Source organism: Peromyscus californicus, unplaced genomic scaffold (assembly GCF_007827085.1).
Source record: "Peromyscus californicus insignis strain IS unplaced genomic scaffold, ASM782708v3 Scaffold_5__1_contigs__length_169319896, whole genome shotgun sequence".
Classification (NCBI taxonomy): Eukaryota; Metazoa; Chordata; class Mammalia; order Rodentia; family Cricetidae; genus Peromyscus; species Peromyscus californicus.
Window position 1 is genome coordinate 137,698,014 of NW_026294573.1, and position 13,243 is coordinate 137,711,256.

At 46.6% G+C, this 13,243-nt stretch overlaps 1 protein-coding gene across 3 annotated transcripts; it reads left to right on the top strand.

Annotated features, from left to right (window-relative positions):
* Positions 1-3,219: 3,219 nt before the first annotated feature.
* Sox17 (SRY-box transcription factor 17) lies at positions 3,220-8,616 on the top strand. 3 transcript variants are annotated; one of them, XM_052718068.1, is made up of 3 exons: positions 3,220-4,459; positions 5,984-6,375; positions 6,842-8,616. In XM_052718068.1, exons 2-3 carry the CDS (start codon positions 6,069-6,071, stop codon positions 7,789-7,791), a joined length of 1,257 nt encoding a protein of 418 aa, XP_052574028.1. In that variant the 5' UTR covers positions 3,220-4,459; positions 5,984-6,068; the 3' UTR covers positions 7,792-8,616. The 3 variants fall into 3 exon arrangements, with proteins under 3 accessions (XP_052574028.1, XP_052574025.1, XP_052574027.1); XM_052718067.1 differs by having other exon boundaries at positions 3,223-3,336; positions 3,582-6,375; XM_052718065.1 differs by having other exon boundaries at positions 3,221-6,375.
* Positions 8,617-13,243: the final 4,627 nt, after the last annotated feature.

Consider the following 13,243-nt stretch of genomic DNA (forward strand, 5'->3'; position numbering starts at 1 on the left):
ACTTTCTGTTTCATAACAAAATAATCGAAATTTTTTTAAGATCAATTAGAGCACAGAGAATTTATCTAACTGCTATGGCTTTTATGCCTTTAAAACAGTCTTGATAATGTATATTGAAGGCTGGTGGTTTAAGTAGGTGATGAATGAGATTTACAACAGTTCATGATAGACAATCAAGTCTTTTACAGCCTGAGAACATGGCACACAATGATAAAACTTGCTTTCCTTCTATGTGAACTTTAGCTCTGTCTTTGACCTCATGTAGCTCAGTGAATTAGAATTTGTCTATAGGAAACAAGAGTCAAAATAAATGAAATGTTATGCAAGGCTTAGACTGTCTCTTTAAAAACTTAGATGTTCCAAATATGTTTTCCTTTTGCATTGCTGTATTTCTGATATCAAAATCACCACAACCCAGTTAATAAGAAAATTGCATTGTGTTCCCAGGATCCTTAATCCCTCGCTGCCAACTTCCTTCTCTATTTAGACCTTGTAAATTCCGATTTGTCTCTCATTATTAATAAACATGGCACAGAAATAAATTCAAAATAAGATCTGTTACTGTTTACAGTTAGGGAAATTAGATGGTCCAAGAACCCCTGTCATGTGGCTTTAAGTCTCAGATCCTCTCTCTACCTCAGTCTCCTCGGCAAAAGGAGACTGTAGTGCCTTGGGTTCACAAAGCTCCAGGGCAGTTGTGAGGGTTAGACAAGCTGGGGAAACTGCTTTGTAAACAATACCCTGCTTTTGAAGAAATTAATTTCAAAGATTACTTCCAAAATGCCCCAAAGACAGACATTTACTTTTGTGTCATAGCTATGTGTAAAATTATCCGTGTGTACCCTTAGCCTGGATTTCAGCACTGAAAACACTGATAGCTTCAGGATTTAAATGCTCAGTAATGTGTGATTTCAGTTGCAAACTGAATTACTGAAGAAGGGAAAAGAATATTGTTCTCCAGAAGCCTTGTGACCACGGGCCTATACAGATGAGCTGCTAAGGCCTATGGAGGTGGTTCTTAGTTTTTCAAATAGAAGTATGACACTGGGACTGATCCAGACAGCCATTCTATTATCCATAAGTATTTATTGAAGACTGATGAATTGTGTGGTTTGGGTGAAAGATGAAGGGAACATAAGGTTGCTGTGTTGCTGTGAATAAACCAAAGACAAAGTTGTTGGCAAGTCGGACAAATGGATAGAGAAGAGCATCCAGGTAACCGACAGTTGAACGCAGCTGCAGAACCCGCAAAGGTTTTCTAACGTTCTCCTTTGTGCTTTTAAACCTTGGAAGATAAATTAGGGCCCAGTGAGGTGCACACAGGAGGTAATGAAGGCTGTCGGGAGTGGCAGTTCCTCCAACCTATTCAACTGGGATCTTTCTATGATCACAGAATGCACACCTTGACCTAACCAACCATCTGGCACCATGTGGTCAGTCCTCCTAGTGGATCTTGGAAGCAGCGTTTTCAGAGTGAAAAGGCGCATATTACTTCTGCTACAAAAACAAAACAAAAGAAAACACAGTGTGCTCGACCCTCTGTGGTCAGCATCATTTTCACATGCCAAGACCAGATTATTATAGGAACATAGACTGAGAACGTGCAGCTGGATCTTAATAAATCAGAGGAAAGACACCACACTAGACATTCCTGGGAAGCATGCCCTGCCCTTCTGCTCTCCTTTGGGTGAGAGTGCAAGTGCTCTGCTCACCGTGGATCTGCTGCTAAGAATGTCACTGAGAATTACAATTCTCCAAGGATGTGGGTGGCAACAATGGTGACAGGCTGCAGTAACCACCACCTAAAAAGGCCAAGGAAGACTCCAGAGAAATGTGAGCAAAGCTGTATTCCTCGCTCTCAGATCACCTTCCCAAGAGAACCTCAAGTTCCACAGACCAGGCAATAAAGCGAAAGAGTCCATACTTCATCTGGGGTTCGCAGTTGGGGTTGTGGGTTCTAAGAAACATTCCTCAGACCAGTTTCTGAGCTGGGAAGTCAAGCGGGAACCGCGCATTTCCTGCTTCGCTGCGCAAACCTCAGGCAGGGCCAAGCAGCAAGGAGGACTCGGACTTAAGAGTCGCCAGCTGCTAGAGTGGGGTTTAGGGGTTTAGGAGAGGAGCCGCGAGTTAGAGGGATTCGAACAGAGTTACGTGAGATCCCGCCCACTTAGGGTGCACGCTTTCATCCTTGTGGAGAATACGTCCCCGAAGTTAATCTTGGGGGAAACTTTCTCAGCTCCCGTGGCAGAGGTGGGTGTAGCCAAGATTGCCCGGTCTGGCCTGAAGGTCCTGTAAAATCACCGAGGGGTCCTATATCTTTCTTGCCACTCTTTCTTCGCTTTCTCTCCCCTCCTGCTCGCGAATTTACATCTCCATCCCGGACCCAAAGAAGACTGACCAAGGACCGGGGATGGACGCGAAAGGTAGACAGGGGAGGAGTGACGATGCCCGTTTAGTGCCCGGGTGCGACGTGCCAATCCACGGCGTCGCTCTGCGTGGCCCTACCTGGGAGGTGCGGAGCCCCAGCACGACGCTCCGCGCTGTGCACTTCCCTCGTGGCTCCTAGAGGCAGCCTCTGAAGCCCTGTTTTTAGGCGGAGCAGGAGTACTATTGTCTCTTTATCTTAGAGCCTGCGGGGGTTGGGGTACGGGGGGGGGGGGTGTCCCCAGGGTGACAGCCAGCGCTCTCCTTTCCGTCTCCATGAACTTGTTCTCCAGAGACCATGGATCTGCTTGGGTGCCCACAGGAACCTGCGCAATGAACTTGAGTGTCCTTTAACAAGCCCTGGCCACCCAACACCAAAAAACCTCCCACAAAACCTGCGAAAAATCACCGCTCACTCAGAGGCATGCGGTAGAGCACTGCTTTGACTCTTCCTTTACCGAGTCACAGTTGATCACCTACCCGCTTGCTACAGGCCCCAAGCGGCCGCAGACTCAGCTTCTTGTTACAGTAGTCGCTTCCTTGCCCAGCAATTCGACCCTCGCGTTCTGCATGGGGATGTGGCTCCGTCAGTAGCCGCCCAGAATTCCTGCAGTGTGCAAGCTGCAGCACACAGGCGCGCCAGGCTTGTACTCCAGATACCCACCCCCACCCCAGTAAATCTCTAGAGTTGAGGGAAGCAAGGCTTGCAGGAAGCCGCTCCGGATGTTTGCTTCTTTACATGTGGCATTTGTGGCTGGCTTTGATAAGGTCGTGAGCTCCGTTTCCAACACTCATTTAGTGAAGAAACTGAAATATGGTCTACACACACTGCGGGCGGGTCTGCGGTGCGGTCGCCCCCAACACTCCTCTAAAATATCTGTCAAGAGAATGGTCAGCAGAAGTTAGATCTAGGTAAGAGGATGGGAAGGGGGCCAGTTTCGGGAAAGCGCCACATTTACCGAAAGATTTGCTAAGTAAAGTGCTACCTTGGGACTCCAAGGGAGGTAGGTAATGGGGAAGAAAAGCCAAAACGTGGACGCTCCGACTCCTAGTGCCTTGGGCTTTCTCTCAGACAGATGAGTAATCTCCAGGAACGAGAGCAAATAACGGTGGGGCGCCCTTGGGCTTTCTTTCCCACCACTTTCTCGGTATTCCAGGTTCCCTTCACCGAGCGAGAACAGGAGGGACCCAGGTAAATTTGTGCAAATACATTTTCTAGACTTACTCTTGAATTAACTTTCGGAGAAATCAGTCAACAGAGAAGACAGAGAAATGCGTTTCTGGACCCGGTACTGTTTTCAATCTTCATTCCAAACAAAACCCTTGGTTTATAAAAGATTTCACAGAAAGAGAAAATTCAGTCCTGAGATCTTTGAAAAGATGTCTGTTAAGAGTCCACTGTGGAGGTCAGGGACTGTGATACTGCGGATGGGAGGCAGGAGGATTACATAGGGAGACCCTCTTTCAAAACAAATAACAAAAAAGAATTTTTCTTAAGAGCACCTGGCTAGGGGATTAATTTGTAATATTGTTCTCTACCCCTATGGTTTCCTTACTTACACATTTGCAATGCAATTTTGTTTTACTTTCAAGCCAATATGCTTTTCAGAAAAACATAAAGCCTTGAGGAAAAGCACATCATCAGTTAAATTTAAGACCAATGACTTTCTGATCACCAATTAAAAATAACGTTTTCTCTAATATCTTGAGGCCGATTTGCCCCCTCCCCTTTCGTAAGAACTTTCCAGACCTGGAGCTTCGAGGACTGCCACTGTTGCTGCGGCATGGCTACCAGCTGTAAACGGGATGGAGATTCACCGTTGCTTTACAACATAACACATTAAAGAAAAACTGGCTTTCATACCCAGAGTTCTTTGTAGAAAAAGTAATTCCAGAAACTGCAGGCCAGGAGTTAGCAAAAGCTCCGTGCTTTTTGGGACCTGCAGGAAGCCAGACTTGTTCTCTGAAACAACACTCAAGAAAGCCTCAATCAGTTCTCCCCACAGACACACGCAGGACCACCCCAGGCGGAGGAGTAAGTGATCCTTTTCAACTAGCCCTTCATAGCAAACAAAATCTGTTTTGGAAACTACTATGTTGAGTCCCCTTCCTCCCTCCCTCGCTCCCTCCTTTCCTCCCTCTCTCTTTCTTTCCAGAGAGAATTGCATTTAGCTCAGGCTGGCCTCTAACTCCACTTGTAGCTGAGGGTGATATTGAACTTATCTTTCTGCCTCCACTTCTCAAGTGCTCCATTACAGAATCATAGCCATCACATAGACTTTCTCCAGCTTGGTGAGTCCCCTGTCCTTGAATTTTCCTTCCTTGAAATTATGCAAGAATGACTATGTTGGTTCTCTTAGAAAACAACACCAATATGCAAACTAACACACATACAACTATGAACTTGTATACTTTTGGAGCTTCTGGTCTGAAGGCCATCTGCTAGTTGTGAGTAACATCCTCCCAATGCATGTACTAGCCTCAAGTCTATTTCCTCTCCTGGTAGCTATAGCCCTACCCACTCAAAAGACTGGTTGGGGGCTAAACTAGTTTGCTAAGGTTCAGAGGGTGCTGAGTGAGTAGCTGCTGGGATAATCACTCTAGACCGGCATGTTTAGAAGCCCATAGAAAAGCACTTTCAGGTCTGGAATAAAGGGCACTGGCGGTTTTCTTTCCAGGGTTAAGAAATATATAGAAATGCTGTAACCATCTGTCAGGGTATGGATTTTGCTGCTTAAATGGGCTGACCCTTTTCCTCCAACGAACATCACAGTGCTGCTGTCTTTGCATTTTATTTTTGTGGTGTTTGGGATGGAACCATGACCTCTTATAAGTCTTTAGAAATAATACCAAGTCTTGCCTCTTTTACTGAACACACATCAGCAGTTTTTGTTATATGTATTTTATGTTTAATACAGAAATTCCCAAGCGTTGACTTGAACTTTTAATTCATTGAGTAGTGAAATGTCGGTGATGTACATTTTATATTAAACTTTGGTTTTAAAAAATACAATTTACCTTCGGCATTTTTAATATAATGTAAGCATGATGAGTTCTCGGGAGAACAACAGTATTTTTTTCCCCCTGAAAAACCATATGAAGGTAATTGCCTCCAGTAATTTTTTTAAATTGGAATGGATACCTAGTATGTTAATGTGAACTATCTTGTGACTAGTACTTCAATATTCCGGTACAGTGAGCACCCATAGACAGCTGAATTTCAGCAGTCCCATTTCCCAAGACGGAGAGGACTTGGCGCCAGAGCCTGGCTCCAGCCAGTTTTTCCCCCCGGCAGGTGTAGTCCTAGTGCTCCTTCGGGGGAGGGGAAAAGGGCGGGTGCGGGGTTGAACTGGGACTTGGGACTCGGACCACCGACTGGGCGGGGGCCTACGGACTAGGGTCCGGCCCGCCCCCGCCGCGCCATTGGCCGCATCTATAAAGAAAAGGGCCGGCGGCTGGGGGGACACTCTCAGTGTCACCGGTGAGTTAGACGTAGCCCGGAGAGCAGCGGGAGGTTCGAGCCGGCGCGGACTTGGCGCGTCCCTCTGGGCATCCCTAGGCTAGCTCCCCATTCCTGTCTCGAAGTCGGGGAAAGCGGCGTGTCCGGTGGCAGGTAGCGGAGCGCGGGGTCGGTCTGGAGCGCCATGAGCAGCCCGGATGCGGGATACGCCAGTGACGACCAGAGCCAGCCCCGGAGCGCGCTGCCCGCGGTGATGGCCGGGTTGGGCCCCTGCCCCTGGGCCGAGTCCCTGAGCCCCCTCGGGGACGTAAAGGTGAAAGGCGAAGTGGTGGCGAGTAGCGGACCGCCAGCCGGGACCTCGAGTCGAGCCAAGACTGAGTCTCGCATCCGGCGGCCGATGAACGCCTTTATGGTGTGGGCCAAAGACGAGCGCAAGCGGCTGGCACAGCAGAACCCGGATCTGCACAACGCAGAGCTGAGCAAGATGCTAGGTGAGTCGGAGCGGGGGTGGGATCCAGGCCACCCTGCGCGCACCAGCGAATCGGGTAGCCACTTCCTAAAGCCAAAAGGTGTTTTTTCCTTGTCTTGCGCCCGACAGAACCGGTGTGCTGTAGACTCTGTCCCTTCAGCTCCCGGTCTCACCAAAGCACCATTTGGCTTTGGTCTTTGGGGCCCACGAGCAAATACAAGGGTTTCTCAGCGCTTCAGAGAGGCGACCAGGACATGCCTGGTCCGACCCCTTCACAGCCCAGGGGACTTTGCCAGTTTTTCGAATTAAGGGGAGATAAGTAAGGGAGGAAGCCTCTTCTAAGAGGCCTTGAAGGAAACCCGAGACTTTCATCTCGAGATTTTCATCCTAATTCGACTCTGCTCCTGGCCGGCTCGCCCAGTTGAAGATTGTACGAGAGAGGGGCCTGGGCGCTGGGACTCAGGCGGGTAACTCCACTTTCCCTGCAGGCAAGTCCTGGAAGGCATTGACGTTGGCGGAGAAGCGGCCCTTCGTGGAGGAGGCCGAGCGGCTGCGCGTGCAGCACATGCAGGATCACCCCAACTACAAGTACCGGCCGCGGCGGCGCAAGCAGGTGAAGCGCATGAAGCGGGTGGAGGGAGGCTTCCTGCACGCTCTGGCCGAGCCTCAGGCCGGCGCGCTGGGCCCCGAGGGCGGTCGCGTGGCCATGGACGGCCTGGGCCTGCCTTTCCCGGAGCCGGGGTTCGCGGCCGGCCCGCCGCTTCTGCCCCCGCACATGGGCGCCCACTACCGCGACTGCCAGGGCCTAGGCGCCCCTGCGCTCGACGGCTACACTCTGCCCACTCCGGACACATCCCCGCTGGATGGCGTGGAGCAGGACCCGGCCTTCTTCGCTGCCCCGCTGCCGGGAGACTGCCCGGCGGCCAGCGCTTACACTTACGCGCAGGTCTCGGACTACACGGTGCCCGCCGAGCCGCCCGCTGGCCCCATGCGAGTGGGGCCAGAACCCTCGGGTCCCGCGATGCCGGGGATCCTGGCGCCCCCCAGCGCCCTGCACCTGTACTACGGCGCCATGGGCTCCCCCGCCGCAAGCGCGGGGCGCGGTTTCCACGCGCAGCCCCAGCAGCAGCTGCAACCTCAAGCACCTCCGCAGCCGCCGCCGCAGCACCCGGCGCACGGCCCGGGACAGCCTTCACCCCCTCCTGAGGCTCTGCCCTGCCGGGATGGCACGGACCCCAACCAGACCACCGAGCTCCTAGGGGAGATGGACCGCACGGAATTCGAACAGTATCTGCACTTTGTGTATAAGCCCGAGATGGGTCTTCCCTACCAGGGACACGACTGCAGTGTGAACCTCTCGGACAGCCACGGAGCCATTTCCTCCGTGGTGTCCGACGCTAGCTCGGCTGTCTACTACTGCAACTACCCTGACATGTGACGGTTGCCCACCCGACCTGCGGGCCAGAAGCAGTGTTACACACTTCCTGGAAGCGCTAAGGAAATCCTTAGCGTCAAGCTGTTTTGTTTTTAAGTTGCCTTGGCATATAATTTATGGTAATTTATTTTGTCTGCCACTTGAACAGTTGAGGAGCTATATGAGATTTTTTTAAAAATGTATCGAGGGACTTGTTCCCCCACACCACTGGTCCAGTTTCAACCAGTTTCTTAATATCTCACCAACTTATTACATTTCTCGGAAGTGTTTTGATCCAAAGAAATTTTGTTCTTCGTGTTTTTTTCAATCTTCGAAAATGTTTTGATGCAAAGAATTTTTGTCCTGTTTTTTTCAATTTTAAGAAAATTAAAATCTAGAATCTTTTTAAAATCAATCTATCACATTGGTTTTATAGGAAATTAATTTAAAAATACAGTGAACATTCTACAATTAGAAGTGTATAGCTAATTGTAAAATTTTCATTTTCTTATAATGGTACACCTAAATACTTTCAATAAATCTTAAATATACAGTTGAAATGTTCAGATGTGATATGATTGTTCAACTACGAAAACATTTCTCACAGAATGAACTTGCTTTGTACACTCCAAATGATATTGATTCCTAAAAATAATGTTGTAAATGTTTATAATTCTGGTTTTTTTTCAGTCATGGTCTTGAGACCTGCCTAAAGGGACTTTTCAGATATATATGTTTGTCTTTTCTTCCAAAAGTCTTGGTCCCTCCTTTCACAAAATTTGCCTTTAACCCCCACATTTTTAAGAGTCACAGGAACTAATCAAAATAAAATTTGTTTTGTGACTGTTAGTGATCTTCAGTATATATTTCAACAGTGAATTTGCTATAGCTAACAAATGTGGATGGTTGCATTCCAACATTTTGCAGGTTTCAAATTGAGGATTCCCAGGAGTTATTTGTGTGTGGTGTGCTTTACACATGTGAAGAAATAAAGCAGCCCCCGCATGCCTCCTTCACACCCCATTGTGAAGAAACAGGTACAAGGCTCCAACCATTAGCCCCTGCAAATCTGTGCTGATTGCTGCAGTACAGACTGAGACCATGGGAACTCATGGCCTGTAGTGGGCATTTCCTGTACCAGGTGTTTCCTCAGTGTCCTTCTGCACAATCTGCCTGAGCAAGCCAGTTGGGCAATATTCTCTTATTTTCCAAGTGATTTAAAAAAAAAAACAAACGCATTGCTGCCACGTTTACAAAGGTTTGGCAAAGTGGATCTCTCCTCCACCCTCCATGCTAGGGACTGAAGCCGTGGCCTCTGGCCAAGCAGGTAAAGCCGCCACCACCACCACCACCACCACCACCACCACCACCACCACCACCACCGAGCTGCAGCCCAGCCCCATTACTAGCTCTTAATGTATTTACAGTCCCTTTGTGTAGGGGGCATAGGTGGGCACTGGAATTAACATTCTGGTCAGCATGTAAAGTATGTGGTGGAGAGCTCGAAGCTGATGGATTAGACTGGGTTCTCTGGGAAATGGCAATGTACATTTTTAAAGGGGGTTCCTGATTACCAGGCATGGAAGGGTAGACAATTCCAGTGACAAGGTTGAGCCTATTTTGTTGGACATAACTAAAAGTGACTGTAATCATTAAAGGATTTCTACTTAGAAATTTAAAGTTCATCTCAGGGTGGTTCTCTAACCTATTTTTTTTTTTTTCCTTTCTGCCTCTCAGTTACTGCCATAGGCATGGAAACCAAAGTCTTGTGCCTGTTAGGCAAGTGCCCTACAACCAAGCTGCATTCCCCAGGCTGATTTTTTTTTTTTTTTTTTTTTTTTTTTTTTTTTTTTTTTTTTTTTTTTTTTTTTTTTTATACAGAGTCTTAATATGTAGCTCTCACTGTCCTGGAACTCACAATGCAGACTGCCTCCGCCTCCCAAATGCTGTGACTAAAGGTGTGTGCACTATGCCTGGCTTCCAGGCTGATTTCTCATTCAGTGCTCTTCCTTGTCCTATATTGTTTCTTTCTGTGGTCCCAGAGAGGTTGCTCTGCTTCCAGCCTAAGGTCATTTGCAGGATTTCCCAGGAGTTCTCAGTGGACTATGTAGTAAGTAGAGGGGTTGCCCAGGCTCACTTTCAAGGCCACATGGCCAGTTCAGATTTCTCTATAGACATTTTAGTGCCTTAGTCCAAAGAAACGGTGCTGAAAGCTTGGCTGCTATCTCTTAACAGAATAGAGAAGGTAAGTAGGAAACGGGGAAGGGAGAAAGGGAGATAGAGTGCTTAGGGCAAAGTCCAAAATCTGATTGAGTTACATTTTTAACCACTGCTAAGGAAGACAAGACAGCAAAAATGATTAAGACAATGTTATTATCTGGATGGAGGTCCCTTCATCCTCATAGACAACTCTTGTAGGCAGACTTAAGGCCAATTCCTTTTCTTTCCGAAAGCACTCAGGTAAAGTTAACAAAGTATCTGCTAATGATTGCCTTGCCACTGACAGTGGTCTCATTCTCCTTTCACTATTTTATGTAGGAAATACACACATCAAGGACACCCCCTCCCCCGCCAAGACCCTTTAAAAATAGAGGTGAGCACTCAGGGCAGCTTTTCTTTGGGGTCCTAAGCAGCCTTAGGCATTTGCAAATTTGGATTCACCTTAAGATGATTGGCTGAGAAAAAACAGGAATTCCTTCCTAGTAACATGGACACAAAGCACACCCCCCTAGTACTCAGGTATAATTCTGGTAGCATGTGACTCTTTGCCAGCATCCAAGGGTTGCAGAAGCCTTGGTGTTGACCAGCAAACAGCACAGACATCTCATGCATCCAAAACAAATGACAGGCTTCATATATTTGAAATTAAAGAATTGTTTCTATGTGGAGTTCTTTCTTATGACATGATTCAAGGACAGAGAAATGGATATTATTCTCTTGTGTTTAAAAGAAACCTATAATGTATGTGCAAGATGAAGATGTGAACTTTTCTTGGTGATTCTGTGATGATGATTGCTAAGTTCCAAGACTGGTCCCAAATGCCCACGCAGGTCATTTATGCTTGCGCATCATTCCTTTCCCACTTTATTGGGGTGGGATTTGTGGCTCTAACTCACTAAAAGGCGATAGAAGTGAAACTATGTCAGTTCTAGGACTGACATGTAGGAGGGCTTTTCAGATATTTCGTGTGTTCCTGGAATTCCTGGACAACTGTGTAAAAGCCTACTTACCACTTCACCAACATGGGGACCACACAGAGACAGAGAAGACAGGCCTTGGGGCTTCTCCAGCTTATTCCCACCTGACTGGAAGTGAAGCAACTGATTAGGCAAATACCCACAATAAGGGAGCTAGGACTATAGTTCACTGTCAAAGTGCTTGCCAAGCATGCACCAAGATAGATTTGATCCACATCACTGAACAAAACAATTGCAACAACAAATAAAAATCAAGCAGAAAAGTCCAGGCTTGCTACAAATGGGAATGATTTTTTTTTTTTTTTTACAGACTTTTGCAACATCTGTTGTCCTTAAATCCTTGTTTTAAATTAAAGGAATAGAGGCCTTGGTGGCAAAATCAGGAAAAGGCTTTGGGGCTCATCAGAGACATCATTATTAAAATGAAGAAGAGTGTCTTAGGGTTACTTCGCTGTGATGAAATGCATGGCAAAAAGCAAGTTGGGGAGGAAAGGTTTTATTTGTTTTAAACTTCCACATCACTGTCCATCATCAAAGGAACTCGAACAGGACAGGAACCCGGAGGCAGAAGCTGATGCAGAGGTCATAGAGGGGTGCTGCTTAGCTAGCTCCCTGTCTTTCTTGCTCAGCCTGATTTCTAATAGGACAGGGTGACCCCACCCACAATGGGCTGGACCTTCCCACAACAATAACAAATTTAAAAAATGCTCTGGGGGCTTGCCCACATCCTGATCTTATGGAGACATTGTCTCAGTTGACGCTTTCTCCTCTCTGATAACTTTAGCTGGTGTTGAGTTGACATAAAACTAGCCAGCACAAATAGGATGTAAAATGTGAACAAAAATTGAAAACTTAATTGTGACATCCTCATATTTGTAGATTGCTACGTTCAGATGAAGGGATCCAGGCACCAGGCCAGTGATCAGTCATGGAGGTGGAACTATACTCCAGACCCTAGCTAATCATTTTTATTAAAAAAGTATATAAAATTTATTTCAACTTTTATTGTTTATCTTTGAAATAAATTCATTATGGGTAAATTGTTTTTTCCTCATCTCTATTTTTAAGTTCTTTAGAAGTGTCCTGAGGTGAGAATCCAACCTCTTCCTGTCCAGATATATCCAGACTTCAGACTGATAAGGCACCTACACACCTCTGAAAACAGTAATGATAAAGCTGTTTTCCTGTGAGGACCTAGAGTAATCTTTTTAAAGCTACCAGGTGCTAACTTGAAGTAAATTTGTAAATTGGCCGTACAAGGGGCTAAGAGATGATATAACAATGAAGTTATATCATTACCTTCATCTCACTCTGCAAACAACACCCATGTGGCCTTTAAGTCTGTGCTGGGTTAGTAAGGAAAAGCACACAGAAACAAAGGCATTCAGGGAAAGTGGAACGGAGAGCTAGGAGCCAAATATATTTACTTCATCTTAAGTTTTTACATGTTTCATTTTGTTTTAAATACTCAGAACTGTGTCTGTCACATTCAACGGCACCCCCACCCCCCCACGCACCACGTTCCACTGATTTGTTTTGACAGGGGGAGGTATTTTACAACCATTATTTCAGCACAAATTTATTCTTCCTGCTTACAAGGTGCTTCCTTCTGGGTCCAGAAGATTCCTCTGAAGAAAAACCGGCTTGAATGTCCTGGCTTGGAGAAGGATGAGGGATGGGTTCCTCCCACGTAATGAGCCTGTGACCCACTCGGTATTTCATTAGATCTCTGGCCTGAGGTCTAGCTGTATTTCCTCCATGTTTCACTATAGTATTTTTTTCTGCTCTTCTAAATAAGAAGGTTGCTGTGTGCCCTTTTCTCCCCCTGGATAACCAAGCAGCTTTGATTTCAAACTACATGGTGTCTCATACACAAACTCAGCATTCCCACCTTCTAACTTCATTAAGAATATTAAAAAATTACCATGTCCAAGTATTTAGTATATAGTAAGTCCAAACATAATGTGATTAATAATGGTGTTCCTTATTGTAGAGTTCTTAGTCGCTCCAAGCAAAAACAATTTGATTGAATACAAGAATAAAAGTTAATTCTTGGGCATTAAAATGGTTCAATAGGTAATGGTTCTTGCCGCCAATACTGACAACCCGAGTTCAGTCTCTGCAACCCATGTGGTGAAAGTAAAGAACTGACTCCTGCAGGTTGTTCTTTGATCTCCATAGACACTTTGTGGCTGGCACACACACACACACACACACACACACACACACACACACGTGCACACGCACACACATGCACACGCACACGCACACGCACACAA